The sequence below is a fragment of the Nipponia nippon genome, unplaced genomic scaffold (assembly GCF_047370975.1).
Source record: "Nipponia nippon isolate SJK-2023a ecotype South Korea unplaced genomic scaffold, ASM4737097v1 scaffold_7, whole genome shotgun sequence".
Classification (NCBI taxonomy): Eukaryota; Metazoa; Chordata; class Aves; order Pelecaniformes; family Threskiornithidae; genus Nipponia; species Nipponia nippon.
In genome coordinates, this window is record NW_028262391.1 from 32,078,493 (window position 1) to 32,106,325 (window position 27,833).

Consider the following 27,833-nt stretch of genomic DNA (forward strand, 5'->3'; position numbering starts at 1 on the left):
TCTAGCCATCCTGCACACAACGTCCCATTACACAACGGGAAGGCAGACATACTTCACCCCACAGCGGCTCAACTGCGTGCTCAGTGCACTTCAGTATTTTATCATCTCTCCTCTGCATGGAGAAAGAGGGAAGAGGAAAGAGCAGGAGAGAAGTGGATGTCTTTACACTGAAGAGGCACTTAGGATAGCAAGGCTTTAGCAATCCACTCCTGAGTTGACCAAAAGCAGCACTGGCCTTCTGGACAGCAAGGGCTACGCAGAGCAACCCTGGAAATACTCTTCAAGACTTAAAAACAACCAACCAACCTGTCCAGTTGTTGGACACCATCCAGCCCTGTATCAAGACTTTAGCGCTCGCTATGTATTGCTACAGATTAATTTCACAGAAAACAAGGCTCTGGCATGTGTGAGGGTACCATTCAGGCAGACTACTGTGCCCTCCAGCTGGCGCAGAGCCAGAGTCTAGGACAAGTGTGACCTACTTGCTTCAAGCTCTCCGATTTCACTGTTGATTCACATGCATCCTAGAAATGGAGGTCTGTGGACCAAAGTGAGGAGAAGAGAGAGAACCACAGTCTTGGAAATCCTTTCTTTCTAAAAGAATCACAGGTACTTGCTTCTCCTAGCCATCCTTCACCTCCCAAATACATTGTTGGGGCTCAGATGGTTACTCTGCTCTTCCTCAATCTGATGTGACACACCACCACCACCTTGGGGTTACAAGGACTGAAAAACCAAGAGCTTCCATGGGACAAGTCCATAGCAGGCTGATAAATTGCAGGTTGAGATGCACAAATAAAGCATGACAGACCCCTGCGGGGGCATGAGACTAGTTCCACACACAGCTTAAGCCGAAGACAGGACAGATCTCATCCCTCCACGTGCACACCACTGTTTCCGTAAGGCATGCAAGTCCCCAGCTGAGCCGACTGCACGGACAGAAGCACTAGCACCCATAGAGAGGTGGCATGCAGCCTCTGCAAAGCCTCTCCCAACAGAGGCCCATGCTAACGAGCTTGAGCCAACTACCTGACGCTTCTCAGCTGGCTATTTCACAGCCTCATTACCCAGCTAGAAGGCGACATGCCCTGCTGCAGGATTTCACCGTACCAGTCACCTTTATCACATTGGCAGGTCAGAAAGAAATCCATTTCCTTCACTATTCCTGTGGAAGCAAGAGGAATATTAGCAGTAGGAGGCTCGTGAACACTGAATTGAAGGTAAAGAAAGTCCTATTTCTAAAGAAGATGCTTTTGTACACTTCCCAGGCTCCATATACTTTTTGCAGTCTGGAGCATTGCAGACCAACACTAAAGCCTGCCGATAACCTACATTCCAGTCCCAGACTGAACACTGCTTCTTAAAAGCGGCACCGCTGTCCAACTGCATCAACAGCTTTTTATTCTCCAGAGATGATACCAGACCTCCAACAGGCTACCATGGCTTTTAGGAGCTGGAGACGGCTCACCATCCTTTTGACAGTAGAAATCTGGGTGACTCATAAGTTTGGTTCTCCAAGACAGATTCCACTCAAGAACAGATCCATGCTCACACCACCGAAGCAGAAGAAAGCAGCTCCAAGTCCTTCACTGACACCTTGTGTCAGAAGCAGGAATTGGCTACAACAGAGAGGTTCCAAGCGATATCCAGCACAGGTGAAGAGCACACAAGGACCTCTGGCTGAGAAACAACCAAAGCACCAGGACTTTTGGAGCTGAAAGAAGGGATTAAACATATTATTGCCGAGGGTTTCAAGAGAAAGCCTAAGCCAAGACAGCTGTCACGCCCACCCCTCAATCCTGGTTATGTTTTCCTGCCCCTTCTTAAAGCCAGCTCAGGAGCCTGCTTGATCACAGAGAGCCTATTTGGCTCTCTATTTCTGACTCATCAAGAAGCAAGAGCTCGAATTGGCTTACTTTGTGATCAGACAAGCAGAGATGACAGAGGATCACACAGAACAGCATGATCTCCTCCTTCTGGCAGCACTAAACTGTCAGCTCAAGTCCTGAAGCAGAGAATTCAATTCCTTCCAGACCGATCCAAACACACAGGAGGGAGCAGCATTTCAGACGTGGAAGCACAACATCCTCCAAGCAATGTCAATACCAGTGACCAGCCAGATACCCAATTCCCAGGGCCAGCCCCAGAACAGCCTTGATCCTTCAGGATTTCTCCACGGCCAAGGTGATCATTTGCTCCAGGACTAGGACTAACTGCAAAGCCAGACTCACACAGAAGTAGCAACAGTGAAGACAAAACAGGAACGGTAGAGAAGAATGTACGATTATTTTATGCGTAAGTACTTAACTTTGGCTGCTTATAAGCCAGCCACTGCCTGGATTTAGTGCAGACAAGCACCTGAGAGAGAAAGAACACACGATAAAAGTCTGCGGAACACAGAAAACAGGTATTCAAATAGGAAAATCAGAACTAAAGGGACAGAGGAAAGAAACTGTCTGACCACAAACCTATATAAGTGATCAAGAGCAACGCTCCTGTGAAGGAAAATCCTCCTACAAGAGGACACTAGACAGGGGCACAGAAAGCCAAGTGGAGAAGGAATGAGACTGGCAGTGAACTTGGAACAGCCTTCAAGCTCTGAATGAAGCTTGCCAAAGAGCACAGCAGCAGCAGCCGCCACCAGAGAGCTGTCAGGAACGGGACAGGGACAATACCAAGACAAACATACCGGAACTCCAGACTGACTCATTCCAAATGCAGAAAACACTGCTCAAAGGGAGAGCGAAGTTTACGCAACTTGGTTCAGAAGGCAAGGAGGGGAGAAAAAAAGAGAAGCTATAAATACAGAAAGATTCCAAAGAGGAAGTTATCTGCAGGGAAGGTCATAAAGTGACAGTTTAGGGCATGCTGAGACTTCTGATGAACAAGAGCAGGAATACCTGCCACTGCCCTCTTTCAGGCCCTGGGCTCCATAGCAAGAACGATAGAGACTGCTGCAAGCAAAGAGCTGCAAAAAAGTCTGGCTGAAAAGAGGCTTCCATCCTAAGTAAAAATATCCTGGGTCTTTTTAAGGTAGAGACTGAGGCACATCACAGCACTCTGTTCCCTTTCTGTTGTTTTAATGTTTGCCTGAGCAACTCCAGGTAACCTGCATCCAGAGTGCAGCTGGCCAAGGATCCCTCTAGATAGTCAATATTAATTTCAATCACTCAGTAATGATCATCAAGATAAAGCTGATGCTTAACTAGTATTTTTAGAAAAAAGAGCAATTTGATAATTATAGTCCCATTGACCAAAACAATCAACATCTCTGGATATGTATGTTTTTAGTCTATTTCAATAGAGATGTGGTTTTGATCTTCGTGATTTGCAATCCAGGTTCTGGACACCAATGAGTGAAAACTGTTAAGCAGGTCACAGATATAGAGGAACAGTTTAGCACTGATTAATATAAGATGATGAGCTGACCACAGGTAATGCGTATCATGGAGCAAAACCTTCACAGCTCTCCAGGTTTGTACACACTGATCTAGAAAAGAGACAATGGCTAAAAATTGGAATTAGCCTCGAAAGAGGACTCAAGATTACAGGCGAAGCGTAATTCACCAGTGAATTTACTAAGATCTGCACTGGATTTTTTTCCACTAGCAATCCTTCAATAACAGCAGGTACTTTCCTAGACAACCCGATCTCCTCAAAAACTGATCATGGGTATCAGGGATTAAGTTAAATTACCCCAATAATCTTACCTCTGGCCTTAAAAAGGTTTCCTGCGCTGCCTGCCATTTAGGAAGCAAAAGCACAAAGCAAGGCTCATCAGCAAAGCCTGACAAACCTGCCAGGCTCCCAACAACCACAGGACGTGCACCACAGCTATACGGCCACCTCAAGAAAGCACTGGGAGCTCATACGCTTCCCTAAACCGCCGTATCAGCTGTTGCAATCACACGGCCAGGCTGACCGGGAAACTGAGTCATCTGAGCTCGGAGAGAGCAGCCGGGAGCGGGGAGGACCAAGCGCCTGCTCAGCCAAGGGGTGTGAAGAGAGGACAGCGCCTCAAAAGCGCCGCTGTCGGCTCTTTTCCCCACTGCCACGCAGCCCCTCCCCACCCTCACAGTAACCGAGCTTCCCTCTCAGCCCGCCGGCCGGGCCTCTCCCCTCAGTATGTGTCTGTGTGGCGGGGGAGGGGGGGGGGGGATCCCTGCCCGCCTCGGAGCCCCGCCACCACTCACCCTCCAGGCTCTCACACTGCACCAGGTTCACGTAGTCACCTTGCCGGAGCACCCCCGCCTTAAAACCGCGTACCAACCCTTCCAGGTAACCGTTATCCACGTTAAAATACAGCTCGGGAAAACACGACATGGCGGCGAACGACAAGACGGCTGAACTCTCCCAGCGCCTCACGTGACCCGCTCGGCGCTCACGTGACGCGGCTGCGCGCGCGCGCCTGCCCCCGCCTTTTTCCCGGCGGGCAGTGCGAGGGCGGGAAGTGCCTGAGGGGATGGCGGTTGGGAGCGGGATGGCGGCGGCTCAGCATTCGCGGGGACGGCGGTCCCGGGGCCACGCAGGGGGAGTAGCGGCCGCGATGGCGGCCGCTACTCCCCCTGCGTGGCCCCGGGACCGCCGTCCCCGCGGCTGCCGTCCCTCCCAGCGCCGCCGTTCCCTGTGAGGCCTCCTCCATCCGCAGGAAGCAGGTTGAAACCCCCCCCTCAACCCGGTGCTAGGTTCACGTCCGACATCCCTGAAAGCCCGGCTGTGGGTTTTTAGGGCTTTGCACAGCCTCCACGGATGCTTTTTACCCCTTGAGTGTGCCTTGCGGCTTATGGGTTAGTGGTGGAGGAGGTGATGCTCTGTGCTGGCTGTGTCTGTACTGCAGGTCAGTGATTCCTTGGGGCTGACAGCTTGCAGGGTCCCTGGGTGTAAAGCACTCTGGGCTGCTATGAGCAATACTGGCAGGAAAAGAACACAAGTAAAGCTCCCAGCGCAGCTGAAATGACACCTCCTGGGACACCCCTCCTGCTGAGAGATCACTCATCTAACCAGGAAGGGCCCTGCAGGAGCTGTTCTGGAACAAAAAATCTCATTTTGTTTTACATGGAGGTGCCCTGGACTCTTGGCTTTGTGGACACGATGCCCACCTGGGTGCGGGTACCAGCACCTTGCTGCTACCCCTCTCCCCTGAGATCGCAAACGGATGCATTGAACCATTCCCACTCAGCAGTGGCTTTTGCTAACGGCTGGTTTATTAGAGCTGCAGAGGAGGAGGTGGCACGCCTGGGCAAGGAGCAGTAAGCCCTGCGGCACGGGAACTAGTTCTTGCCGCAGGGGGAACTGCTGCTGATTTTCCTGCAGTAGCAAACAGCATTGAAGAAGCGGCAGTAGCAGGTGGCGCAGGGGTCACAGCAGGGGATCTGATGCCCAAGGCAGGACTCCAGGAGGCGGACGCAGCGGCGGGGGGAGCGTTCTTCTCGGTCCGCAGCTTGCAGTTCTGTGGATGATGCCTGCCGGAGAGAGAAGAGGAAAAGGAGGGAAAGAGTTGGTGCCGAACCACTGTGCCAGCAATAAAGAACTGCGTGGGAGAGAGCCAAGAGTGGCTGTTGAAACCTGCCTCTGCCACCAGCAGAGCTCTGTCATGCTCAACCCTGGGCTCAGGCTGTTGGAAATCAGTGCTGAGCCTCATGGGCTCCCTGCAGGCAATCACTGCCTCGTCCACCATGTCTCAAGGCCTTTATGCACACATTTATTTTGAAGTGCAGCCTTGACTTTAGTGAAGGGCGCCATGCCTTCTGCCCGAACAGAGGCACCAGGGTCTGAACCCGGCAAGACACAGCACTGCCCGGTGAGCTCCGGTTCTGCAGAGGCTTCCTGGGCTGTGCTTGAGGTTAATTAAACGGATTGCAGGAGTGCAGGCTTGGACCACCCTCCTTCGAGTGCTGGAGCCTCTTGCAGCCTGGGCAGCCTCAGCTTGTCCCAGCCCTGGCTGCTCCCCAGCAGGCGACAAACAAATACTCGCTTCCCTGGCAGCACCGTGTTGGGTTCCAAACCACCCCTGGCCCCAGGGGCGCAGAGAAGGCTGGTGTGGCCCAAGGCTGCCCCGCTCTTTGAGGCGTCTGTAAGAAAGCTCAGGGAGTGTTACCTGCGGTTCCAGCATGCTGCCTCTCTGCACAAGGTCACCATCAGCTTCTTGGACCCCCAGGGTCGTGTGCTCAGACCCCAGCCTGGGGAGAGCTCCTGCGAGATACAGAGAGGCTGGACAAGGAGGCTGCTGGGGGTCTGCTGTGATTCTGCTCCCCGTGGTTGTGTGCCCCCCCCAAAAAAAGTCCCCCACTCCCTGGAGGACGCCAGGGCAGCGGGAGGGAGGAGGCTGCTCTCACAGTGACAGGAGAAGCTGTGCTGCTTTAAGGGGATCCCCTTCATCTGACCCTGGGTGTGGGGTCCCCACTTCTGTTCTGGGGGCCCCGGGCATGCCAGCGCGTGGCTGGTGGGGGACAGTGGGAGGACTCACCCGCTGGCTCCGCAGACACCTCCTTGACTTTCTGCAGCAGGCTGGAGTAGTGGTCTCTGTCCGCCCCCTCCAGCCCACCACTCACCTTCTGCAGGTGGCCGTGGCTGAGGTCGGCGGCGAGGACGGCCTGGATCCCCTGCAGCAGCCCACAGCACAGCAGCACCACGTTCAGCATGGTCCTGGGGGACAACCTGCGCAGAGGGGTCCAGGCCAGCGTCAGCTCGCCCGCTGGCAGCCTGGCCTGGCCCCCGCCGCCGTCACCCCCTGCGCAGCGCCGCGTCGGCGAGGGGCAGCCTCTGCCAGCACAGCCACCGCGCCAGGCTGTTTGCTCTCTTGAACTTGAGAGCCTTTCTCAGGCCACCACACGCCTGGGAGCTTCATGTGGACCCTCCAGGCTAACGCACGTGCCGTGGTGCCGTGGGGCACCCCACACATGGGCACGTTCATGATCTCACTGCGGAGAGGGGGGAGCAGCAGAGGATGGACTGAGACTTGATTTTTTTTGCAGCGGTTTGGCATCTCCCTGCCCCACGCGCGGCCTTCGGCAGCTGCCAGACCACCGCGGTGCCGTGCACTCACTCCCATGATGGGAGCCGATCACTCCCATAATGGAAGCCCGCATTAGCATCATTTCAACCCTCTGCCGTCCTTCGCTTTTCTTCCCTTTCCTGCTGTACCTGTTTTCATAGCTGTTCAATTTGCAGGGATGGTAATAACTCAGCTTTCTTTCTGCCTTTTACTTCTTGTCTCAGATTGTGTTTCTCTATAAAATTTTTTCCTATCCTGACAGGTAGCTTCTAAGCAGGTATTTGCATTTTGCAAATAATTCCTTTTCCTTTACCCTCTTTTACATGAGCCCTGGCCACCTGTCATTGTTTTTCCCCAGCCTCCCAGTCATGCCAGTTACCACGAGCCCATTCATCCGAGAATTTGGGAAGTGGACTTATTCCATTTTTTTGTAAGTAATCAGTGATACTACTTGCCATCCTGCCGACTACGCCAATTTGTCGTTAATGAGTGGTTAGGTCACTTAAAGAATCACCATCAAAGACATTTGCAAAAGTGATTTTAATAGAAATTTATGAAAGTGTGATTTAACAAAGTTCGATGGCAAGGTTCACTCTATTACTTATAAAATGAATGGAATATACACATAAAGAGAGAGAAAATTGAGGTAGAAGAAAATACAAGGGGGAAGAGGGGGCCCTCCCATTGAGTCACGAGGTTCAGAAAGGACCCCCTTGCGTCCGGGACTCCTCGGAGAGGAGCCTAGGTGCGGCTGGATCCAGTCCTAGTCTCAGACTTGGTCAACGGTTTATGTCGAAGGATTACATCTGTCTCACAGCAGTTTAGGGTTTGTTCACAGTTAAGAGAGAATCACCAGAATTTAATTTAATCATTGGTTAATTTAGCATTTACAAATTGATTAAATAGGGTTTACTACAATATTTGAATCGATTCACACTCACACACAACACGCCTAGTGAAGATTCCCCTCGAGTTCAGTGGAATACACGCAATATGCATATATAAAGGTACCTGGTAACGATTCCCCTCGAGTTCAGTGAAATACTCACTTCAGATGAGCGTCTCAACGGGCGAAGGTCGAGCTGATGGAGTGAAAGGCGCCGGAGATCAGCCCGGGTCCCGTTGCCAGGCCTCTACGTGCAAACTTAAGAGTTCGCAGCTCTGAGAGGCGTCCTGCTCGGAGGGAGGCAACGGCGCTGCCTGCCACAGTCCAGGAGAGCTTGGAGGGTCTTCCTTGGTACCGCTGTTTATAGGGTTGTGAGGTGATTGACTTTAGGCATCAGTGAATTTCCATTCTGGCCACAATTCAGGTCAGCGATTGCTGAGTTCTCATAAATTCCAGCCAGACGGGCACGACCCTTCTGTACCGATCCGCCCGAGTTACGATCCACAATGATGTGTTCCAAGGCTGTCAGGGGGTGAGTGATGATGCCAGGTGCAGTCAAGGCACCCTTGTTCCCCACCTCGGCCACGCAAGAGTGCCTGCTGCGGTCAAGGGGCGCTCGGCCGCCGGACTCATTGCTCAAAGGCCAAGCCTTGACAGGAGACGCCGTGATTGTAAAGCGGTCCAGAGGAGGAGGGGGAATGTATCACCACAACGGGATGTGGCCGAAACATCCGACATGGCTCCTGCCGGGCACTTGCGCTCACAGAGTGTGGAAATGCTTCTAGTTTTAAAGACCAGAAGCTAATATTTACAGCCTGGTCTGCATCTGGGCTTAGGCATGCGGCCAGAACCTTGCAGACAACAGCCAGCACTGGGATCTCACGAGGTCCCCAAGCACCACCACGGAGGCAGCCGTGCACCCACCAGCAGCTCCATCCTGTGCCCTTTTCCACGGCAGTGCAGACTCAGGGCCCGGCACCTCCCCGTTTCTTGCCCAGCTCCTCTCTAACGCCTCCCTCTCCCAGTCCCGCTTTTTCCCCCCGCTCTCCAGCCGCCAGCCCTTGAGCCATGTTTCTGCACCCAGCCTTACGGGCAGGTTTGCAACGCGGCGGGCAGGAGCCCAGGGAACAGGCAGGAGCCACATTGCGTCATTGAAACGCGAGAGACCTCCTGCACATTGCAGCTGGAGCAGCTGCAACAGAAGTCTTCCCCAAAAGTCCCTGGGAAACGACAAACTGCTTTGTTACCGCTCCTTTTTGCAACTGAACCACACAGTTTGGGCATAATAAACAAACGCGGGGCTTTGAGAAGATACAACGTAATGTGGAGGCTGGCAGAGAGAGCAGGCACGGATGCAGTTTTGCTTAAGGACTGCAGCGATGGGCTGGAGGTCACGGCCAAGACCCTCGCAGGGGGCTCCAGCCCCTCAGTGCCACCCAGTTATCTGAAAAACCTGCTGACACGGCTGCACAGCTTCTGTGCAGCCCAGAGCTGCGCTGGCCGCTCCTCACCTCCCCATCCCCGCAAAACCGCACAGCTCTTTCCCGGGAGAGACCCCTCTGTGCCGTGGGGAGCCCATGCCCGTGGGTATCGTGCCCCACATGCCCCCAGACCCTTCCCGTTGTAAGCACTGACCTCCCGAGCGGAGAGGCGGCTTGCCACTCGCTGCTCCACCGAGCTCGCTGGGAGTGCCGCTACCGCTCTCTGCCTCGATGTCCTCCTCCCCACATGCTTACTGGAATTTATATTGGCTTTTTATTAATTAAGTGCTGCAGCCACATGACTCTGCTAACTACCAGGTAGGTGGGCTTCTCTGGAAACCGGGCTTTGTCTGGATGGAGAGGCAGCCGGCAGGGCGATGCGTGGGAGGGAGGACTCCTTCTCTGTGCCCCGCACGGCTGCGGGGAGGAACAGATCCCCACTGGCCCCAAACTCCCAAGTTTCATGGGAGTGATCCCCACTGCCCTTCCAGGCCGCTTCCCTTTCCAGCCGTGCCTGAGCAGCACCAAGGCTGCAGCCTGAGGGTATTCCTAGTTCCCAGCTAGAAAAATACCAGGGCTACAGGCTCCTCGCCAAAGACACACCGAGCTCTCTACCGGTTTTCAAAAGGACTATTGCCCACCCATAGCTGCTGGCAGGCACCCAGCCATAGTCCAGAGCCTCCAAAAGTCCTCCAACTCCTGACCACTTGCCATGTGCAGATTCTTCAGGCTCCCAGCTGTGCTAACTGCATCTCTCATCCACATACCCTTTGGAAAACCCGCAGCTCCCCAGAGCCAGGCACTCTCAGAGGAGCTCCCTTGCACATCCTGAGCTTGACTCCACCATGGGAAGGAGGGAACTGGCTGCTCGGTTCCCCCCAGCCCCGATGCTGCCTTTCACAGCCATCATGCATGGCTCCTTGAGCTTCTCAGTGCAGAGACCTTCGAGGGCCACTCCAAAACCCAAAGGGAGCTGCAGCCAGCCTGGTGCAGCCTCAGTCACGGGGCCAGACACCGACAGAGGGGGCATCTCTGCAGCTTCTTGCCGGCCAGGGCTGCAGGGGACGTGCGTTATGGATTCAGCATCCCAGTGCACCACGTGCTTGTTCTTGCTTTTTTCAACTGAGGGCTTCAAAGCAGCATTGGCATGGTGTACAACAGGCAATTGTGCAAAAGGATACGGACCTGCAGCTCGGGTGCAGCGCCCAGCACCCCATCAGGAGAAGGACCCAACCCTGACACACACAGCCCTTTCACTAGTGGAGAGGAACCAGGTACAGAGGGTCAGCCAAAAGTGGTGGGAGATGCTGCTCACAGACCCTCCACAGTCCCCTCCTGTACTGACAGCAGCAGATCTGAGAGCTGTTTGCTAGAAACCCCAGTGCCAGAAGCCAGAAAGGAATCACCTTTCCATTCGAATCCTCAGATGCACACACAGGGTGGCTCATTGCCCAGGCTCCCAGCGTCCCAGGGCCTGCCACCTCCTCTGCTTCCCTGCCAGGATCGCCCCCCACCACCCTCCAGACTGCCCGCTCCCAGGGTAGCGCCTCGGCCAGGCTCCTTTTGGAAACACCCGTGTCCTTGGGTGGCTTCAGGCCTGCAAGGAAATGGGGGGATACAACGTGAGAGGGGTTCAGTTTCCAGCTGCAGGCGGCTGCTGGAAACACTCAGCACCTGGCTGGGACCCCAGCGCACAGCACCCAGCCAGGACCCCCCTGCACAGCACCCAGCTGCCTCCTGCACCCCGCATGCCTGGATGAAGGCTCATCCTGGGTCAGAGGCAGCTTCTTCCCATTCCAGTCCCATTCCCATTCCCAAAGCCTGGTCGGGTGCCGAGTGCCTCATCCAGCCCCATTCCTGTGGCAGGAGCTGCTGGGCAGCTTGGTCCTCCTGGCTCCTCTATCCCCAGCCCCAGGAGGATCAGGACTCCGGTCCGCGCTGCCCCCGGCTCCCAGCTGACGGCAGCCCCCAAGCAGGGCCCTCAGCCCCGCTCATTAGGGCCTGTTTGCAGCCTGCGAAGCCGCAGGCGGAGGACTTCTGGGAAGGCATTAGTGGTAACAAGAGCAGCCGCGCTGAGAGCTTTTTAATCTGCAGGAGCAACATCTGCTTTGTGTATGTCCCCACGGCCAGTAACGAGCTAAATGAGGCGGCCGGCTGCTCGCCGGGTCGCTTCCAGGAAAAGAGGGCTGATGGCAGGAGGGAACGGGGAGCCGGGGCTGTGCCCCCAGCCCTGGCTTGGTGCTCCTGGCCCTAAGCGAGGGTGGGAGCGGGCGATGGAGCGAGTCGGCAGCACGGCAGCAATGCGCGTGAGCGGGTGCCCAGGCAGGAGGGCAGCCCACCCCACAGCGGGACCCTCGGGAGACAAGCCCGGGCCGAGGGCTCTTCCTCTCTTCCTGGAAGTGGCCTGGTGGGTGGCTCATTTAGCTCGTTACCGGCCCTCGTTACCGCTAATGCCAACCCAGTCCCCACCACCCCAAACGGGCACTAATGAGCCAGGCCGAGGGCCCCGCTCGGGGGCTGCCGTCAGCCGGGGGCAGTGCTGTCCTGAGCCTCTGCTTGGGGAGGTGCGATGAGCATCGCCCCGGCCTCAGCCCCGGCGGGCGGCAGACGGGGCCCTTTAAGGCGCGAGCCCGGGAGCCGCCCTGACGTCAGCGGGGCGGGCGCTCCCGGGCAGCCGCAGCCCCGGCGGCCCCAGCTCCGCCGCCCGGTGAGTGAGGGGGGCCGGGGGCGTCCGGGGCCTGGGGTGTCCGGGGGGCCGGGGGTGGGTATTGGGGTGCCCAGGGTGCTGGGGAGTGGAGGTTGGCAATATGGGGGTGACCAGGGTGCTGGGGTCACGGGGATCTGGAGGTGGGGTATGGGGGAGCCCAGCGTGATGGGGGTTGGAGGTGGAGTATTGAGGTGCGCAAGGTGCTGGGGACCTGGAGGTGGGGTATTGGGGTGCCCAAGATGCTGGGGAGCGGAGGTGAGGGTATTGGGGTACCCAGGGTGCTGGAGACCTGGAGGTAGAGGTACTGGGGTGCCCAGGGTGCTGTGGTGCTGGACACTTGGAGGTGGGGGTATCAGGATGCCTTGGGATGCTGGGGAGTGGAGGTGGGGGTATAGGGGTGTCCAGGGTGCTGGGGACTGAAGGTGAGAGTATTGGGGTGCTCAGGGTGCTGGGGACCTGGAGGTGGGGTGTTGGGGGTGCCCAGGGTGCTGGGGACTCTGATGTCCTGGGGATCCAGGGTGCCCTGTCCCCCATTGCTCAGCAGCTCCCCCTCCAACAGTGCCCGATGCCTGTCCCCGCCTGACGCCACCACCATGGCCGGGGCGCAGGGCTGCGGCGAGGGGAAGATCGCGGGGCTGTATGACCTGGAGCGCACGCTGGGCAAGGGCCACTTTGCAGTGGTGAAGCTGGCGCGGCACGTCTTCACTGGGCAGCGGGTGGCCGTCAAGGTGATTGACAAGAGCAAGCTGGCGGGGGAGGCGGCGGGGCAGCTCCTGCAAGAGGTGCGCTGCATGAAGCTGGTCCAGCACCCCAACGTGGTGCGCCTCTACGAGGTCATCGACACCCACGCCAAGCTCTACCTCATCCTGGAGCTGGGTGACGGCGGGGACATGTTCGACCACATCATGCGGCACGAGGGCGGGTTGACCGAGGCGCGGGCCAAACACTACTTTGCCCAGATCGTCCATGCCATCTCCTACTGCCACAAGCTGCACGTGGTGCACCGCGACCTCAAGCCCGAGAACGTGGTCTTCTTCCAGGAGCAGGGGGTGGTCAAGCTCACTGACTTCGGCTTCAGCAACCGCTTCCAACCCGGCAAGATGCTTACCACCAGCTGCGGCTCGCTGGCCTACTCGGCGCCCGAGATCCTGCTCGGGGATGAGTACGATGCCCCGGCTGTCGGTAAGGGCAGTGGGGCGCAGCCGCGGCTGGCACTCGCCCTGGAGACGTGCCTCCCGCCTGTCCCTTGCCCGGATCGTGGTCCTGCCGGCTGGGTACCGCCTTGCTTTTGGCCCCTTACGCTGGGAGCACCCGTGCCCCGGTGGCACTGCCGTCCCTGCAGGCAGGAATCCCGTCCCTTGGGTGCTCGACTGCTCAGCCCTGCTGCGGCACAGGGTGGTCTTCCCCGCGGAGACCGTCCCCGCACTCACTGAGATCCTGCGGAGTGACGGTTTGTGCCAGGGAGGGGAAAAAGCCCAAGCACGCAGCGAGCCTGGCGTGGCATCTGCCAGGGCCCAGGAGGAGCAGTGTGAGGGTGCAGCCGCCGGCAAGCCGGCACTAGTGCTTACTTGGGGGGGGATGATGCCGGAAGGAAACCTGCTTGGGATGCTGGTGTTTGGGTGGAGGAGCTCTGAAAGTTTCCTTTGCTCCATCCCCACCCTGAAAACCGCTTCCTCTCCGTGGCTGCCAGCACCCTTCCTCCCCTGGCCAGGGTGCAGGGTGGCCGGGGAGACCGTCCCGGGGTGCAGGGAGCCGGGCTGGGGGCACTGAGAGGCTCTGCTGGGGCAGAGGGGATGTGGGAGGGAAGTGGGACCTGAGCCAGCTCCACTGGAATTTGGGGCAGGAAGATTTAGCAAAACGAAACAAGAGCCCTTAAAGGAAAAAGCCCAGCGTCGGCTCGGGGAAAAGGCGACTCTGGAGTTGAAAACAGGGATGGCTTGTGGAGATGGGAGAAAAATAAGCTGGTGGCTCTGCAAAGGGAAATGAAGGGAGAAAAGTGGCGCAGATGAGAAATTTTCAAATGCAGGCACTTGACTTAAAAAGCCGAAGGTGTTAATGGAGAGCCCTGGGGCATGCTCAGCATCCTAAAAAAGCACTTTTTTGGAGAGTTTACCTACTCATCAGGAGGAGCAGGTGAAGATGCCGCTGGCTCAGTCCCTGTCCCCAGGGCAGGGCAGCGATCCCACTCCAGGTGGTGCCCACGTGGCTGTAAACAGCTGGAGAGCCCCAATGGGTGCTGTATCCCTGTCCCATCACCGTGGTGTCCCCTCTGGCACAGCCCAGTGCCGGGATGGTCGTGGTGGGGTCTGTTTGGGAACTGGGAAACTGAGTAATGACATGAAATGGTGCTGTGGGTGGGTGACCGGCAGGGACAGAGCATGGGGCTGGCTTCCCTGTCCCCACCTGGGAAAGGGGATAAGACTTCAACTGCTTTGGTGAAGCCCCTTGAGACCTGCTTGGATGTGGGGATGGGAAAGGTCCTTCCCTGCCTTGGTGGGGCTGTGGTCCCCCTGTCCGTGGGGCAGGACCTGGGAGCCATTTCCCCCAAGGAGCATCCCAGTGAGCACTGGTCTCTGCTGGATCAGCACTGGGGGCTGGCGGGGTGGTCTCCCTCGGGGTCCTTGAGGTCTGGACGCTCTTCTGGGCCATGGTGGGTGCAACCTGAACTGCTGCTGCTTCTTGCAGATATCTGGAGCCTGGGGGTCATCCTCTACATGCTGGTGTGCGGCCACCCCCCTTTCCAGGAGGCCAACGACAGCGAGACCCTCACCATGATCATGGACTGCCGCTACACCGTCCCCCCGCACGTCTCGGCACAGTGCACTGAGTAAGCACCTCTCCCCGACCCAGATCCCTCTGGACCCCAACCTGCTGCCCCTGGGGGTGGGTGCCCTGTCCCTGGGGGATGCCTGGGAGCTGGGCTGGGAAAGCAGGGGGAAAGCTGCCGTGTCTGGGGCTCGCATGCTGCTGCGGGATTGCAGCATCACCCTGTGCCCCCGCAGTCTCATCTCCAGGATGCTGCAGCGGGACCCGAAGCAGCGAGCCTCCCTGGAGCAGATCGAGGGCCACGCGTGGCTGCAGGGGGTGGACCCGTCCCCCGCCAGCCGCTGCCTGCTGCCCCTCACCTCCCACAAGCGCGTGTCCGAGGAGGAGCACGAAATCATCCTCCAGGCCATGACGTGCGGGAACATCGCCGATCGGGACACCATCCAGGAGTGAGTGACGGGGTGGGATGCTGAGGTGGGCGCCCCTGCGAAGGGCGCTGGGGAGGGTCCCTCCGAGCGCGTCCCTCGCACACTGACGTGGGTCCCTTGGTCGTGCACAGGGCACTGGAGGCCGACCGCTACAACCACATCACGGCCACGTATTTCCTGCTGGCGGAGAGGATGCTGCGGGAGAAGCAGGAGAAGCAGGGCCATCGCCTCAGCCTCGTCTACAACCTGGCCAAGGAGGTGCAGAGCAGGTGAGCCCCCCTGCTGTCCCATGTCCCCCCCACGCCACCCCAGGTCCCCAGCGCAGGTTCCTCACTGGCGCCCCATCCCCTTCTTCGCCACAGCCCTTGCGATGCCCAGCTGGGTACTGACACCTCCATCTCTCCCCTTTCTCAGGACCAACTTATCAGATGCATTCGGTCCTGTGGGCAGCCCCAGTGGCCTCTTGCCCTTCACAGAGGTGCCAGGCGGCCTCACTGTGGGCTCCCGGCTGCCCCCCCTGACCACTGGAGGGGACATCGGTGGCCGGCAGCCCCCCGGGACCCTGCTGAAGGTCCCCGCTGTTGACACCACCATCACTAAGAGCACCCCGGCCCTGCAGCAGATCTGTGAGGAGGAAGAGGAGGAGGAGGAGGAAGAGGAGGGGAGGCCCAGTGCCATGGAGAGGAAGAGCAGCTCACTGAACCAGGAGCAGATGCGAGCCTTCCTGTGCACCCGCCGCCCACCCGGCCGTGGAGAAGTGTGGGGGGTGGGGGCTGAGCTGGGGGGCCGGGGCGGGCGCCCTGGGGCAGCCTGGGCTGGGAAGGGAGTGAGTGAGGGCAGGGGTCCCCTGGCGATGCAGGGGGACAGAGCTGAACCCCCCAGGAGGGAGGAGGGCGTGGAGCTCGGGGGCTCCTTGGAAAAGCCCCCTGGGGAAAGGGGAGCCACCCCATCACCCCAGAGCAGCTCTGCTGGGGTCCCCCAGGTGCTGGGGCCAGGGATGGCCCCCACTGCCCTCCCGGGCCCCATGGACAAGTCCCCAGGGCCCCGGTCACCTGCCAGCCCGGCCCCAGGGGGCACCGAGGGGGGCGCGGAGAGTGTGATCAAGCTGGACCCGGGCAAGAGCAAGGGGGGCAGCCTGCGGGACAGGCTCCTGCAGTTCCCGCTCTGCGAGAAAGCCCTGGCCTTCAAAATCCGGCCAGGCTCCAAGGAGAGCCTCCTCTCGCTGGGGCAGTTTAACTGCTGCCACGTCATTTAAGCCCCCCCCGGGGTGAGGGTCCAGCCCCTCCACGGCGTCTGGGAGGGTACCCGTCCCCTGCCTTTGGTCCCACCTGTGCCCCACGGAGCGGTGGCAGTGGGGCTGGCAGGGGCCACGGTGCCCCTGTTTTGTCACCCGTGGTGGCCACCCTGCTAGCACCCACCCCAGGCACCTGCTGCGGTGCCTGGGGGCTGGGCTGGGACAGACCCCCAGGATGGGACTGACCAGGGGGGTGAGGCGGGCTGGGGTCTGTCCCCAGATGGGCTGGCATGTCCCCAAGCCCCCGGGGCTGCTGGGGCAGCTCCGTGGCCCCGCTGGGGGTGGATGGACCATGACACATTTTTTTTAACTACTAGAAATAATTTTTTTAAATAGTCTATTTTAATGTAATTAAATAGAGATTGCTATATCCCCTCCAACCCGCCCCCTGGGACGGCAGCTCGCCCCCAGCCCCGCAGCGTGCGTCAGGCTCTCCTGCCCACGGTGGCCGTGGGGCAATCGCTTCTCTGCCTGCAGCCCCCCCGCCGTCCATCCCCCCCCCCCGGCCGGGGCCAGGCGCAGCCCTGCCCGCAGCCGCGCGTGACCCGAGGCCCTCCCCTGGGCCTTCCCCCGCAAATAAGCTTCCTATTTATTATCTCTTTGTTTTCTTGCTGGCAAGAAATGAATGACGACTGAGGCGTGGGCCGGAGCTCAGCCCGAGCTGTGCCCTGAGCTGTGCAGCGTGCGCACAGGAGGGATCGGAGCCGCTGGGAAGCAAAGTTCATCGGGCCAATAAAATAAGCTCCTGGGTTGATGCAGTTGCCATGTCTTGTTGCAAAAAAAAACAAAACCCAAACCCCACTGTCCTCCAGCCCTGCAAAGGCCAGGGCACCAGGGATGGCTGCCCAGGAGCGTCTGACCCAGCTGGGTCCCTCTGCGCCAAGGTGGGCTGGTTTGGGGGCTGCGCAATGGGTGCAGTGGGTGCTGGCTTTCCCTGCCCAGCGCTGTTTTGGCACTGCCGCGACCCGGTCCCTGCAGAGGGAGGGAAGCAGCTGCCACCACAGCCCCTTCTGGGGGAGCAAGGTTTGGGGGAGTGTGGGGTGTCTGCAGCTGGCCCTCAAGGCAAAGTGGGGCTTCAGCCTGTGCCTGGATGGGGCCTGGAAGGGGGCGCAGACAGGAATAAGGCCAGGGATGGGGAACACCCAAAGGTGCAAGGAGACCCTGAGGCGTGCCAAAGGGCAGGCAGATGGTACCACATGCCTCTGGCAAGGTGCCCCCAGTTCCCACCCAGTTTTTGTCTCTAGGCCTGGCTTCCTTCCCTCCAGCTCTGCTGTGTCTCTCCCTCTTCCCTCCATCCTATTTCTCCCTCCTTCCATGTATCCCTGCATGCATACCCCCTCAGATAACACCCTTACCTCTCCCTGTTGTCCGACATGGGATCCTTCTCTCTGGGGTACTGGGTGGCTGGAAAAAGCAAGTGGTGCTGTGCAGGTATCAGATAGGATGGAGCTGGCCCTGGAAAGATCCTTAGGGAGGTGATGGTGGGAAAAGAAGCAAAACAGGCCCTCCGGAGCCTGCAGGCCCTGGCAGCAGGGAGAAGTGCCACAGCTGCCCAGGGGCTCCTAAAGGATAAAGCCTTCGCCTGAACAGGGGCTTGAACCCTGGACCCTCAGATTAAAAGTCTGATGCTCTCCCAACTGAGCTATCCAGGCTCACATTTGGGGTTTTGGGGGATGTTCAAGACAGGCAGTGAGGACCCCATTTCACTGCATCACTGAAGGGACAACATGGGGACTTGCTTTGACCTCTTCCAGCCCCGCAGTGCCCCAACAAGGCCACCACAGTGGAGGGCGACCTCCCATGAGGAGGAGCACCACCAGGACCTCTACCCTGCCCTGGCAGGCATAAACACCAGGTTTATCCTCTCGGGGCAGGCAAAAGCCAGAGTGACGAGGCAGAGGAGAAGGAGAGCCCAGACAGGGCTGTGGGTGCCAATCCCAGCAGCCTGGGAAAATAATAACCCAGCAGCAGTGGGCTTTGAACTTGCTTTTCCAGAGACCAGCACCCAGCACCAGCTCCTCAGCCCACTCAGCCACGCTGCCTGCACACACTGGGCTCAGCACCCAGCTTCTGGGCATGGGCTGGACCGGCATCCCACCAGGGGACTGATCCTGACGCAGGGATGTGCCCTCGGAAAGCGCCAGTGCCGTAGGGATGCGCCCGCAGGAGGGCGAGCAGGGTGCCGTAGAGGCGGCTGTAAAACCTCCGCTGCCCCCGCACCGCTCCCCGAGGGAGGCAGGGGGGATCCGGCCGGAGGAGAGGAGCGGCAGCGTGGGGCCCCCCGCTCGGCGGCTGTGATCGTATAGTGGTCAGTACTCTGCGTTGTGGCCGCAGCAACCTCGGTTCGAATCCGAGTCACAGCAACGCTTTTGCCAACAGCCTGGTGCTCGGGAAGGCCGGGCTGCAGATGCAAGGGAGGCGGCTGCAAGGAGGTTGGTTTGCAGAGACGCCGTGCCCGAGGAGGGGGCCACAAGCTCTGAGGGGCTCCCAGAGGCCGCCCTTCCTTTGCTCCTGCCCTTCCTCCCAGTTCTGCGCGACGGGGAACCCACCCTGCCAGCCCAGGCCAGCCTGGCTCAGATGGAGCTGCAGAAGATTAAAGCCAACCCCAAACACTCACGGAGTTGGGGGAGAGCCTGGTCCTGCAGAGCGCCTCGTGGGGCCTCTTCAAACACTTCGTGTGCACTAATTAGCTTCATTAAGAGCAACCAGTGAGGGCATCTACCCTCCCTTCTGATGGGACTGGGGACAGGATTAATTATCCAGGGGAACGGAGGGGCAAGCCTTAGCGGGGAGATCAGAGCTTGGCACCTACGGCTGGGGGGGTGTTGATTGAATAAGTCCATGAGCCTAATTACCCTGATTAATTAGAGCCTGCTGCTTTTAACCCACGTCCGGTGGCATGAGCCCGCTGGTGCCTGCTCATGGAGCACAGCGCTGAGACACGGCCCAGCGGCAGCACTGCAGACCCCTGAGGTGCTCCCGGTTCCCTCAGAGGGGCCCTATGGGTCCCCCAGGCCCCCCAATCCCTCAGAAAGGCCCTGTGAGGCCGCCAGTTCCCTCAGAGAAGCCCCCGGGGCCCCCAGCCCCCTCAGTGACCCCCCGCCCCCTCAGAGAGGCGGCTGCAGGGCGGGGCCGCCCGGCGCGTTTCCGCCGCCGCTCCCCCCTCCCCCCCGCCCTTTCTGGCCCTCCGCGGCCGCCGTCGGCCCGGGGACCACGCGTTCGCAGCGCCATGGCGTCGGCGCCCAAGAGGCCGAAGGTACCGGGGGCGGGGAGAGGACACGGGCCGGCCCCGGGGACTCCCCGCCGCTCGGGGGGCTCCGGGAGAGGCCCCACGGCTCCCCCCCGCTCCCCTCCCCGTGTTTTCATCCGCAGGCGGCCGCCGGCAGCGCCGATCCCCTCCCCGCCTTCCTGGCCTGGTGCGGGCGGGCCGGGGTGGAGCTCAGCCCCAAGGTGAGGCGGCGCGGGCCGGGCCGGGCCGGGCCTCCCCGTGGCCACCCCGCGCTCCCCTGACCGGTCGCTTGCCCCTCTCGCCCAAGGTCCGGCTGAGCAGGGCGGGGGCGGTAGCGGGGTACGGGATGCTGGCGGCCCAGGAGCTGGAGGCGGGCGAGGTCCTGGTCACCGTCCCTCGCAGGGCGCTGCTGTCCCAGCACACCAGCTCCATCCACGCCCTCCTGCAGGAAGGTGAGCGCCAGGAGAGGCTGCCTCGTCCTCCTCGGGTCAGGCGGGAGGGCTGCCGGGCCTGCACCTGGCTCTTCCCCCTTTTCCTTTTAAAAAAGGGTCTAGGATAAAGCCTAGGGAGCATTCCTGCTTCACGCAGGATGCCAGAGCAGGGGGCTGCAGGACTGTTAGCCACCTGGTAGGAAACCCATCGCCTTCTTAAGGGAGCCAGTGTTACCTGGCAATGAGAAAAGCCTATTATGGCACTATCTCCGATCTTTAAGTGGCAACCACCCATATGATGGTGCTTTCCTTGAGGCCCAGGCCAGATGCTGCTAGAAAAAAGAAGGGTTCCTTTCTTGCTGAAGGCACCCAGAGCCTCAGGGTGAGGATAGCAAAGCAGCGGGGGGTGGTTCTGGCTCATCCAGAGCAGCAGCTTCTGGTTCTGCTTCAGCTCAGAAGAAACCCAAGCCCAGAGAGATCTTACAGAATAAAAGCAGAACTCCCCAGCCCAGGCTGAAGACAGGCGAGGAGGTTTATTAGGATCAAGCTTTGTTTCTTGGAAGACTTGTTCTCGAAGGAAGGGGCCAAAACCTCAAATCAACTTACATTTTCTCTATCGTCTCTGGGTCCTTAGCCCAGGAATCCCTGCAGAGCCAGTCCGGCTGGGTGCCTCTCCTGCTGGCCCTGCTACACGAATACACAGCGAGCAATTCCCACTGGAAGCCTTATTTCTCCCTCTGGCAGGACTTCAAGAGCCTGGATCACCCCATGTTCTGGTAAGGTGAAAGCAAGTGGGGCTGTTCATTTGATGGCTGGATACAGCAGCTGCTGACCAGGCCTCTTGGGGTTGGATGTGGTCCTACTGTATGACTTCAGCCCTGTGCTCTCAATGGCCATAGCCTGACGGACCCCCCTACCTGGGGCTGGAGCTAGTGACAGGTATAACCAGAAAAGAAGAATCTGGAGAGCACCCAGGAAGCTGAGATTTTGAAGGAGAAAGGAGTTTACAGACCCTTCTCCCTGGGGAAGATGGAGATAGATAAACCTGCTGTTCATCTTGCAACAGGCCTGAAGAAGAGCGAACAAGGCTCCTGCAGGGCACAGGCATTCCAGACGCAGTGGAAAAGGACCTGGCTAACATCCACCTGGAGTACAGCTCCATCGTCCTGCCTTTCATGGAGTCCCACCCCAACGTCTTTGACCCCAAGCTGCACACACTGGAGTTGTACAAGCAGCTGGTGGCGTTTGTCATGGCTTATAGGTGAGAAGTGAGGGCTTTGCTCCAACAAGGAGCAAGGGCAAAGAATAGGATCACAGGAGAGATTATAGGCTGTGTTATTTAAAAGGTTGCAGTTGCACAAGAACGTAAGTATAAGGTGAAGCAAGGTGTAAAACTGGCTTGTCTTCATCTCCCTTGTCTTAGCTTTCAGGAGCCTTTGGAGGAGGAAGATGAAGATGAGAAGGGGCCCAATCCTCCAATGATGGTGCCTGTAGCAGATATTTTGAATCATGTGGCCAACCACAATGCCAACCTGGAATACTCTCCCGTGAGTGCAAAGCTGCTCTGCCAGGCATCATCAGTCTGGTTCCTTATCACTGCAAGGCCTTTGGGGCTGGCTGCACAGCAAGGCTGGCTCTCTGAACCCAGGGTAGCAAGCGAGTCTGGCCTGGATCTCATTAATATGAAGCTGTTTTGCTCAACATACTCCCCTGCTGCATGCCTGGCTTTAGCTAGGAAGAGCTTAGTGTCACCTGAGCCTCTCCAAAACACCTTGTTTCTGAGCAGCAGGATCACCGCAGCTCTGAGCACCTCTTCTCTCCCTGCTTGCAGCAATGTTTACGAATGGTTACAACACAGCCTATCAGCAAAGGACAAGAGATCTTCAACACGTACGGGCAGATGGCCAACTGGCAGCTCCTACACATGTATGGCTTCGCAGAGCCGTACCCTGGCAACACCAACGACACAGCTGACATCCAGATGGTGACAGTACGCAAAGCAGCACTGCAGCGTGAGTGGTACCCATAGCCACTTTGGGAAAGGATGGGGCAGGGATCTCTTCAATGGTGATGTAATGAAACAGGGATCAAGGGTGATCTGAAAAATAAGCCTGTTTCACAGCATTTCAGGTGCTGGGGCTACGCCTTGGTTTTCTGCCTCCTGTTTCCCCTTCTCCATTCACCACCACCCCCTCCACTGCAACCCAAGTTGGGTTTGCAGCTCTTGCTGTCTTCAAAACAGGTGCCAAAAGCGAAGCACAGCAGCAGCTGGTCTCAGAGCAGTGGGACTTCTTGTGCCAGCTGGAGATGGTGGGGGAGGAAGGTGCCTTTGTGCTTGGCTGGGATGAGGTGCTGACAGAGGAAGAGCTGTCCACAACCCTGAAGGTAAGCACTGTCAAGTGGTGGAAGAGCTACACAAGGAAGAGCACAGACTAAGCATACTGCAGCTGTGCAAACCAGCATGCAAAAATGGTTCACTGAAGGGGGGCAAGCTTGTAAAGGCATTTTGGTACTAACACTCCTCTGTGAGAAGTGGTAGGGGATGCAGTTCCCCATTTCCCCAGGCTTCAGGTACTGTTACTGTCTTCTTCCTCTCCTGAATTAACCACCCATGTGTACTTAGGAACTGGTCTTGAACAGCTCTGGGCTACTGCTGCTCCAGAGAACTTTGCACCTTTCTAGGTAGCAGCCGGGATGTCCTTTAAGACTGTTCCCAGCACCCAGGTTTGCTGTTTGAATGTTCTTCTAACCCACAATTTACTTGCGATGAGGTATCCAAGCCAGTTTTACTCTTTCACCTTTTGTGCAGCTGAGGAATAATTCACCTGCTCCATGTGGCTCTAAGACCACACTTATGTAAAGAAGAAAGCCTGATGTACTCACATAGCCAGTGACTTGTCTCTTTGCCTGGGTCATTACAGGTGCTGTGCATGTCAGAAGAAGAATTCAAGGAGTATAAAGAACAAGATGGCTGGGAAGACAACAGCGAGGAAGAGGAAAACTCTACCCTTTCTAACGAGGCTCTCTCCAGACTTAAAACCCCATGCAAGCAGCTCCTTTACGACAGTGTGCTGCTGACCCTGGAGTCCTATGGGTCAGACTTGAAAGCGGAGCAGGACCTGCTAAATAACAAAGAGGCTTATGAGAAACTGAGTCGAAGGGAGCAGCAAGCTTTGCATGTGCGCTACGGACAGAAAAGGATCTTGCATCAGCTGCTAGAGCTCGTACGCTAGAAACCTCGCTGCCTCTGGTAATGACCTGCCTGGAACTGTGCTCAGGAAGGGAAGGTCAGCCTTTGGCCGTCTCTTCTACAGCAGCAAGAACAGATGGCAAGATTAAATAGGGGTCCACTAGTCCCTCAAGTGGCATGTGGCTTTTTAGCTACCTCTACATAAACAAAAAAATCTTCCACAGCACAGAAGTGGTTTTGGGTAGCCTTATCTTACAAGGAGAGCTCTGGAAGCACAGCTACCACCTCCTTCTAGAGGACTTAAGAACACCCAGATCTCCTAATGGCTCCTTTAGGAAGACAGACATACTCTGTCAGAATAACAAGTGGGTTCCCTCATTTAGCATCAGAAATTTAAGGCAAGAACTGCTCCTTGTCCAGATGAAGAGGGCCAAAATCCAGCTGGTAGCTCTTACCTTACAGAGGTTCAGAGTAAATATCTGGCAGGTGGAGATGCTGACGAACTAAACTCTTCACCTACATTTTATTAATATTGAGCATTTTAAAAAGTACAAGCCCACCTGTCTGTTTTTCATGTTGGCTCATTATAGCAAGATATTTCCTTTTACCTCTATAAAAGGCATTTCTGTATGGGCTTGAGACTACTCTATAAAGGAGCACTGTCACAGTTCTGCAGCTGCTGTAGGCTAAGCATTTGGTATACACCCTCCAGTTGATACAGTTCTTCCCTGAACTCGGGCATTGCTCTGCATCATGTTTAGCTATATTAATATTTTCCCTCAGCAGTTTTTGCATGACAAAACACTGGAGGTTTGCAGGCCAAGCTATATTTAATAAAGATGACACTTCTTATCCAGCCACTGCTGTCTACTTCAACAGGGTGCAAAGCCCCATCTAAAAGGGGGGGATCTTTGCTGCTGCTGCAGTTAGAAGTCTTGCAAACAAGCAAACCCCATGTACTCATGTAGATAAAGGTCAGCTACAGCCCTAGCTGCACTGCTGGGGGCTAGGGTGGTTTAATATTATCTAGGATACTTTTCTCCCCTTTTACACTGGTGTAATGCCATAATAGAGTCCAGTCTGCCATCTTGGCTCTTCCTCTTCCTACAGCAGACTAGATTTCAAACTAGGGACACAGTGGATCGAAAGGTTAGTCTTCATTTCTTAAATGAAGGAGGTCGTAGTGAGGCAGGGGTTGGTCTCTTCTCCCAAGTAAGAAGTGATAGGACAAGGGGAAACAGCCTCAAGTTGCACCAGGGCAGATTTAGGTTGGATATTAGGAAAAAATTCTTCACCAAAAGGATTGTCAGGCATTGGAACAGGCTGCCCAGGGAAGTGGTTGAGTCCTCATCCCTGGAGGTATTTAAAACATGGGCAGACATGGTGCTTAGGGACCATGGTTTAGCGGTGGACTTGGCAGTGTTAGGTTAACGGTTGGACTTGATGATCTTAAGGGTCTTTTCCAACCTTAACGATTCTGTGATTCTACCCAGGCCCTCTGCTGGCAAGGACACTGGTAATCCTTGGGGAGCTGACATCAGCACTATTTACTTTGACAGTACCAGCTGCAGGTTCCTTACCTGCTAAGAGAGGATATGAAGTGCAGTGGCCTCCATCCTACCATCCCAGCTTGTGTTACTGGGATCTTGGCTCAGTCCTGTCCATCCCCCCCCCCCCCTTTATACCAGCCTAACAGTTCTTAAAGCCTTAAGGGAACCAGCCATGTACAGCAGCATTAGTACAGAACCAGAGAGACCTTTGAGCTTTCAGTCATTAGGACGAGTCAGTAAGCTCTGCATATGGTTTGCTAGAGTTAAATGGCAGAAAAAAAACATGGCATCTGGACTAGATGAAGAAAAACTGGTTGCTGGTAATTCTCCATATCCTAACCCAATACAGGAGGAAGAGTAAACTGGAGTTGCAACACCAGAACCAAAAAAAATTCCAACTTCAAAAGGCTCAATTTCAGTACAACTGCTGGCCTGCCAAACAAATGCCAGGGAATTGTAGGATCTGGCAAGAAACTACTCCTTTACACATAGGTAACTGGAAAAAACACTGCCTAGAAGCAGGTCACATATTTCCCCCTGAGCTGAAGTCAACTGGCACACTTGGCTCTAGTTTTTGGCTCTAGTTGGATCTAGTTTTTGCTCTGTGCAGCAAAAGCACAGCCAGGTATGCAATCTCTTAAACATGAGCAGGAAATCCTGACCTCTCCACCCATACAATAGCAGTCAACTAGCTTTAACAAACTAGTAATGCTATCTAAAAAAAAAAAAAAAAGGCAGTGAAGCTCTATTTCCTAGTATCTGCTAGGTTGCAAGGCATAGGCTAAAGGAGTTTGTACTGTTAGCAATACTGAAGCCACCTATCCTTATTGCAGGTAACTAGCAACCTTGCACAGATCCTTGCTGAAGGGAACTATGATAGCAGGGCACAAGTCATGAGAAATGCAGCTGGTCTGCTGTCTGTGCTCTGCACCCCTCCACTGCAAGCAGTCTCCTTTCCAGCACAACTTCACTGGAGACAAATTCTGCTCCTGAACTTGCAACTAAGATATTTCTATTTCCACACAACTGTGTCCTTTCCTTTTGCACCTCAAAGCAAGGCCCATAGCAATTCTCCCCTCTGACCTCAAGGCAGAAAACAAGCTCACTTGCTCTCAATAGGCAGTGGCCAAAACACACTGGAAAACTGGAGGTTTTAAATAGGTGAAACAGACTTGGAAAGACATCAACTGGCCAGGTAGGATGGAACTGGAGAGAATAAGCACAGTGGCACGTGCTGCATGTCATGACTTTAATGTGTTACTACAGTATGCATACATACAAGAAGTGGGAGAACTAAAGCCCAAGAACTAGAAAGAACTACAAAATACAACACATGGACCAATACTTTACAAAACGTTCGAAATCCTTACAAAATGGGCTGTATTGGTCCTTTGGGTTTTTTGTTTTGTTTGCTTTTTTTTTCTTTTGGTTTTTTTTTGGTTTTTTTTACAAACTTATACTGTGTGGTCACAGGGTGGGAGGTGGGAAAAGGTCTAGATTTAACCCCCCCTTTCCAAAATTTACAAGTGTCAAAAAAAAAAAAAGCTATAGGCCTGGTCTCTGGTTTCTTTACTAAAAACAGCTGACCCTCTCCCAAAGGGCCTGAGGTGTGTCTTCTCCAACAGAAAGGAGGCATTCTCTGACTGCCACTCCACTTGCTGTCTGTCAGTATTGGATGAGGGTGGCGGGAAAGCAATGCTGAACCTTAACCCCTCCCCTACTCCATAGTATTCCCACATTCCAAACACATTCACCTTTTTTTTTTTTTGTAAAACAACTTAGTGATTTAAAGGTCCCCCATCCACATAAAGAAAAATAAGTTACATAATATTATAACTGGCTTTCCAATATTCTTTGGGAGTCTGGGAATGTCAGGACAAGGAGGTCTGCCCCAGACAAGTGCTTGGCATCAGCAGCTGCCCCTTTATTACAAGCTGGACAGGCACCAGTTACCCACCTGCCTTTTACACAATTTGCACAAACCCAAAAGTCCAGACAAATGTTTCTGTTCCTTGTATTTACACTAGCTCAAAATGATATTCACAGCATCTTCTGAATTTTGGCCAAAAGTCAAAAATTTGTTTCAAACTTTGGAACGTGCCCACATAGACTTTCACCCAGGGTCTGTTGCGTCTACCCAATCAAGGGGGCCGGGAAGGTCAGGAGGAGCCTTACAGAGTCTTCTGTCAGTCGATGGGACGGAGACCTCCAGGCTGGCACGCTTACAACACAAGATGCAGCTCATCTAACTGGCACCAGTCCCTTCCATTACTTGCTGGGCCTGCTTCTGCCCCATGCAGCACTGTGCAACTGACTGGAACAATCTGAACGTAGAAGCAACACAGTGTTAGGGGCATTTATGGCAGCAAATGGTGCTTCCACAATGAAGCACCAAAAACTCAAGGTGCATCTCAGCCCCTGCTTCAGATATATACTCACTTCTCAATTTCGGGAGCGCAGTGAACAAACTCATGGTTCCAGAACTTAAATGCTGGATTTTTTATCAGCTCAATGAAAGTAATAAGGAGACCCCAGGGATGAGGCCTATTTACAATCAGTCGTTCCAAGAGAACCCTGAAATCCAAAAGGAAAAAACAGTTAGAGCTCAAAGATCCAAAATACACATGGAAGGAAAGTGAAAAGCTGAATGCTGGCAAGTTAAATGCCTTCCCTCTCACCTAGTGATCTGCTCCTGGATAGCCTCAGTGTTGGCCTCTGCAAACAGGTACAGCATGGTGCAACTGAAGTAGTGGGTGTGACTGTTGGGATATCGCAGCTGATTGGCAATTGCATTCAAGAAAAGGTACCGGCCTGCAGAAGAGGAACAGTGAGTACATATGGTTTTCCTTACACACACACACAAAAAGGAATAAAGCA

At 56.0% G+C, this 27,833-nt stretch overlaps 5 protein-coding genes and 2 non-coding genes across 20 annotated transcripts in view; 3 read left to right on the forward strand and 4 right to left on the reverse strand.

Annotated features, from left to right (window-relative positions):
- ATP6V0D1 (ATPase H+ transporting V0 subunit d1) overlaps nt 1-4,381 on the reverse strand; it is a 36,907-nt gene extending 32,526 nt beyond the window's left edge. Inside the window, exon 1 of the mRNA XM_087738986.1 lies at nt 4,194-4,381. Within this exon, the coding sequence (XP_087595112.1) occupies nt 4,194-4,323 (130 nt within the window). The 5' untranslated portion in view covers nt 4,324-4,381. The remainder of the gene's footprint in view (nt 1-4,193) is intronic.
- A 520-nt stretch (nt 4,382-4,901) lies between these two features.
- AGRP (agouti related neuropeptide) lies at nt 4,902-8,031 on the reverse strand. Its single transcript, XM_009470471.2, has 4 exons — nt 8,006-8,031; nt 6,467-6,657; nt 6,098-6,192; nt 4,902-5,462 (listed from the first exon to the last, which is right to left on the reverse strand). The coding sequence occupies exons 2-4, from the start codon at nt 6,639-6,641 to the stop codon at nt 5,271-5,273; spliced, it is 462 nt and encodes a 153-aa protein (XP_009468746.1). The 5' UTR covers nt 6,642-6,657; nt 8,006-8,031; the 3' UTR covers nt 4,902-5,270.
- Nucleotides 8,032-11,850: 3,819 nt separating this feature from the next.
- On the forward strand, nt 11,851-17,310 carry LOC104017488 (SNF-related serine/threonine-protein kinase-like). Its single transcript, XM_087740332.1, has 6 exons — nt 11,851-12,068; nt 12,628-13,250; nt 14,754-14,895; nt 15,071-15,283; nt 15,394-15,531; nt 15,677-17,310. Exons 2-6 carry the CDS (start codon nt 12,662-12,664, stop codon nt 16,515-16,517), a joined length of 1,923 nt encoding a protein of 640 aa, XP_087596458.1. The 5' UTR covers nt 11,851-12,068; nt 12,628-12,661; the 3' UTR covers nt 16,518-17,310.
- Nucleotides 17,311-18,135: 825 nt separating this feature from the next.
- TRNAK-UUU (transfer RNA lysine (anticodon UUU)) lies at nt 18,136-18,208 on the reverse strand. Its single transcript has one exon. It is a non-coding gene; the product is annotated as a tRNA-Lys (tRNA).
- Nucleotides 18,209-18,847: 639 nt separating this feature from the next.
- TRNAH-GUG (transfer RNA histidin (anticodon GUG)) lies at nt 18,848-18,919 on the forward strand. Its single transcript has one exon. It is a non-coding gene; the product is annotated as a tRNA-His (tRNA).
- An 825-nt stretch (nt 18,920-19,744) lies between these two features.
- On the forward strand, nt 19,745-25,060 carry SETD6 (SET domain containing 6, protein lysine methyltransferase). Of its 3 annotated transcripts, none has more exons than XM_087740689.1 (9): nt 19,745-19,812; nt 19,929-20,006; nt 20,093-20,237; nt 20,851-20,992; nt 21,283-21,477; nt 21,640-21,763; nt 22,048-22,228; nt 22,459-22,601; nt 23,138-25,060. In XM_087740689.1, exons 1-9 carry the CDS (start codon nt 19,786-19,788, stop codon nt 23,447-23,449), a joined length of 1,347 nt encoding a protein of 448 aa, XP_087596815.1. In that variant the 5' UTR covers nt 19,745-19,785; the 3' UTR covers nt 23,450-25,060. The 3 variants fall into 3 exon arrangements, with proteins under 3 accessions (XP_087596815.1, XP_087596816.1, XP_087596817.1); XM_087740691.1 differs by having other exon boundaries at nt 19,771-19,812; nt 19,929-20,038; nt 20,077-20,237; XM_087740690.1 differs by lacking the exon at nt 21,283-21,477.
- Nucleotides 25,061-26,188: 1,128 nt separating this feature from the next.
- Nucleotides 26,189-27,833, reverse strand: part of CNOT1 (CCR4-NOT transcription complex subunit 1) — a 60,408-nt gene continuing 58,763 nt past the window's right edge. For all 12 annotated transcript variants that reach the window (XM_087739153.1, XM_087739152.1, XM_087739154.1 and 9 more), the window contains 3 exons: nt 27,635-27,767; nt 27,396-27,530; nt 26,189-27,280 (listed from right to left, as the gene is read on the reverse strand). In XM_087739153.1, the coding sequence (XP_087595279.1) occupies nt 27,202-27,280; nt 27,396-27,530; nt 27,635-27,767 (347 nt within the window). In that variant the 3' untranslated portion in view covers nt 26,189-27,201. The remainder of the gene's footprint in view (nt 27,281-27,395; nt 27,531-27,634; nt 27,768-27,833) is intronic.

What these genes read in the sequence shown, in the direction of transcription:
- AGRP (XM_009470471.2), bottom strand. Translation starts at nt 6,641, where the DNA reads ATGCTGAACGTGGTGCTGCTGTGCTGTGGGCTGCTGCAGGGGATCCAG. An exon ending in GGTGTCTGCGGAGCCAGCGG is followed by an intron (nt 6,193 to 6,466) that starts GTGAGTCCTCCC and finishes TGTATCTCGCAG; the next exon opens with GAGCTCTCCCCAGGCTGGGG. An exon ending in GCAGCATGCTGGAACCGCAG is followed by an intron (nt 5,463 to 6,097) that starts GTAACACTCCCT and finishes TCTCTCCGGCAG; the next exon opens with GCATCATCCACAGAACTGCA.
- SETD6 (XM_087740691.1), top strand. Translation starts at nt 19,786, where the DNA reads ATGGCGTCGGCGCCCAAGAGGCCGAAG. An exon ending in CCACGCCCTCCTGCAGGAAG is followed by an intron (nt 20,238 to 20,850) that starts GTGAGCGCCAGG and finishes CTGGGTCCTTAG; the next exon opens with CCCAGGAATCCCTGCAGAGC. An exon ending in GCGTTTGTCATGGCTTATAG is followed by an intron (nt 21,478 to 21,639) that starts GTGAGAAGTGAG and finishes CCCTTGTCTTAG; the next exon opens with CTTTCAGGAGCCTTTGGAGG.
- LOC104017488 (XM_087740332.1), top strand. Translation starts at nt 12,662, where the DNA reads ATGGCCGGGGCGCAGGGCTGCGGCGAGGGGAAGATCGCGGGGCTGTAT. An exon ending in GTACGATGCCCCGGCTGTCG is followed by an intron (nt 13,251 to 14,753) that starts GTAAGGGCAGTG and finishes TGCTTCTTGCAG; the next exon opens with ATATCTGGAGCCTGGGGGTC. An exon ending in GCCAAGGAGGTGCAGAGCAG is followed by an intron (nt 15,532 to 15,676) that starts GTGAGCCCCCCT and finishes CCCCTTTCTCAG; the next exon opens with GACCAACTTATCAGATGCAT.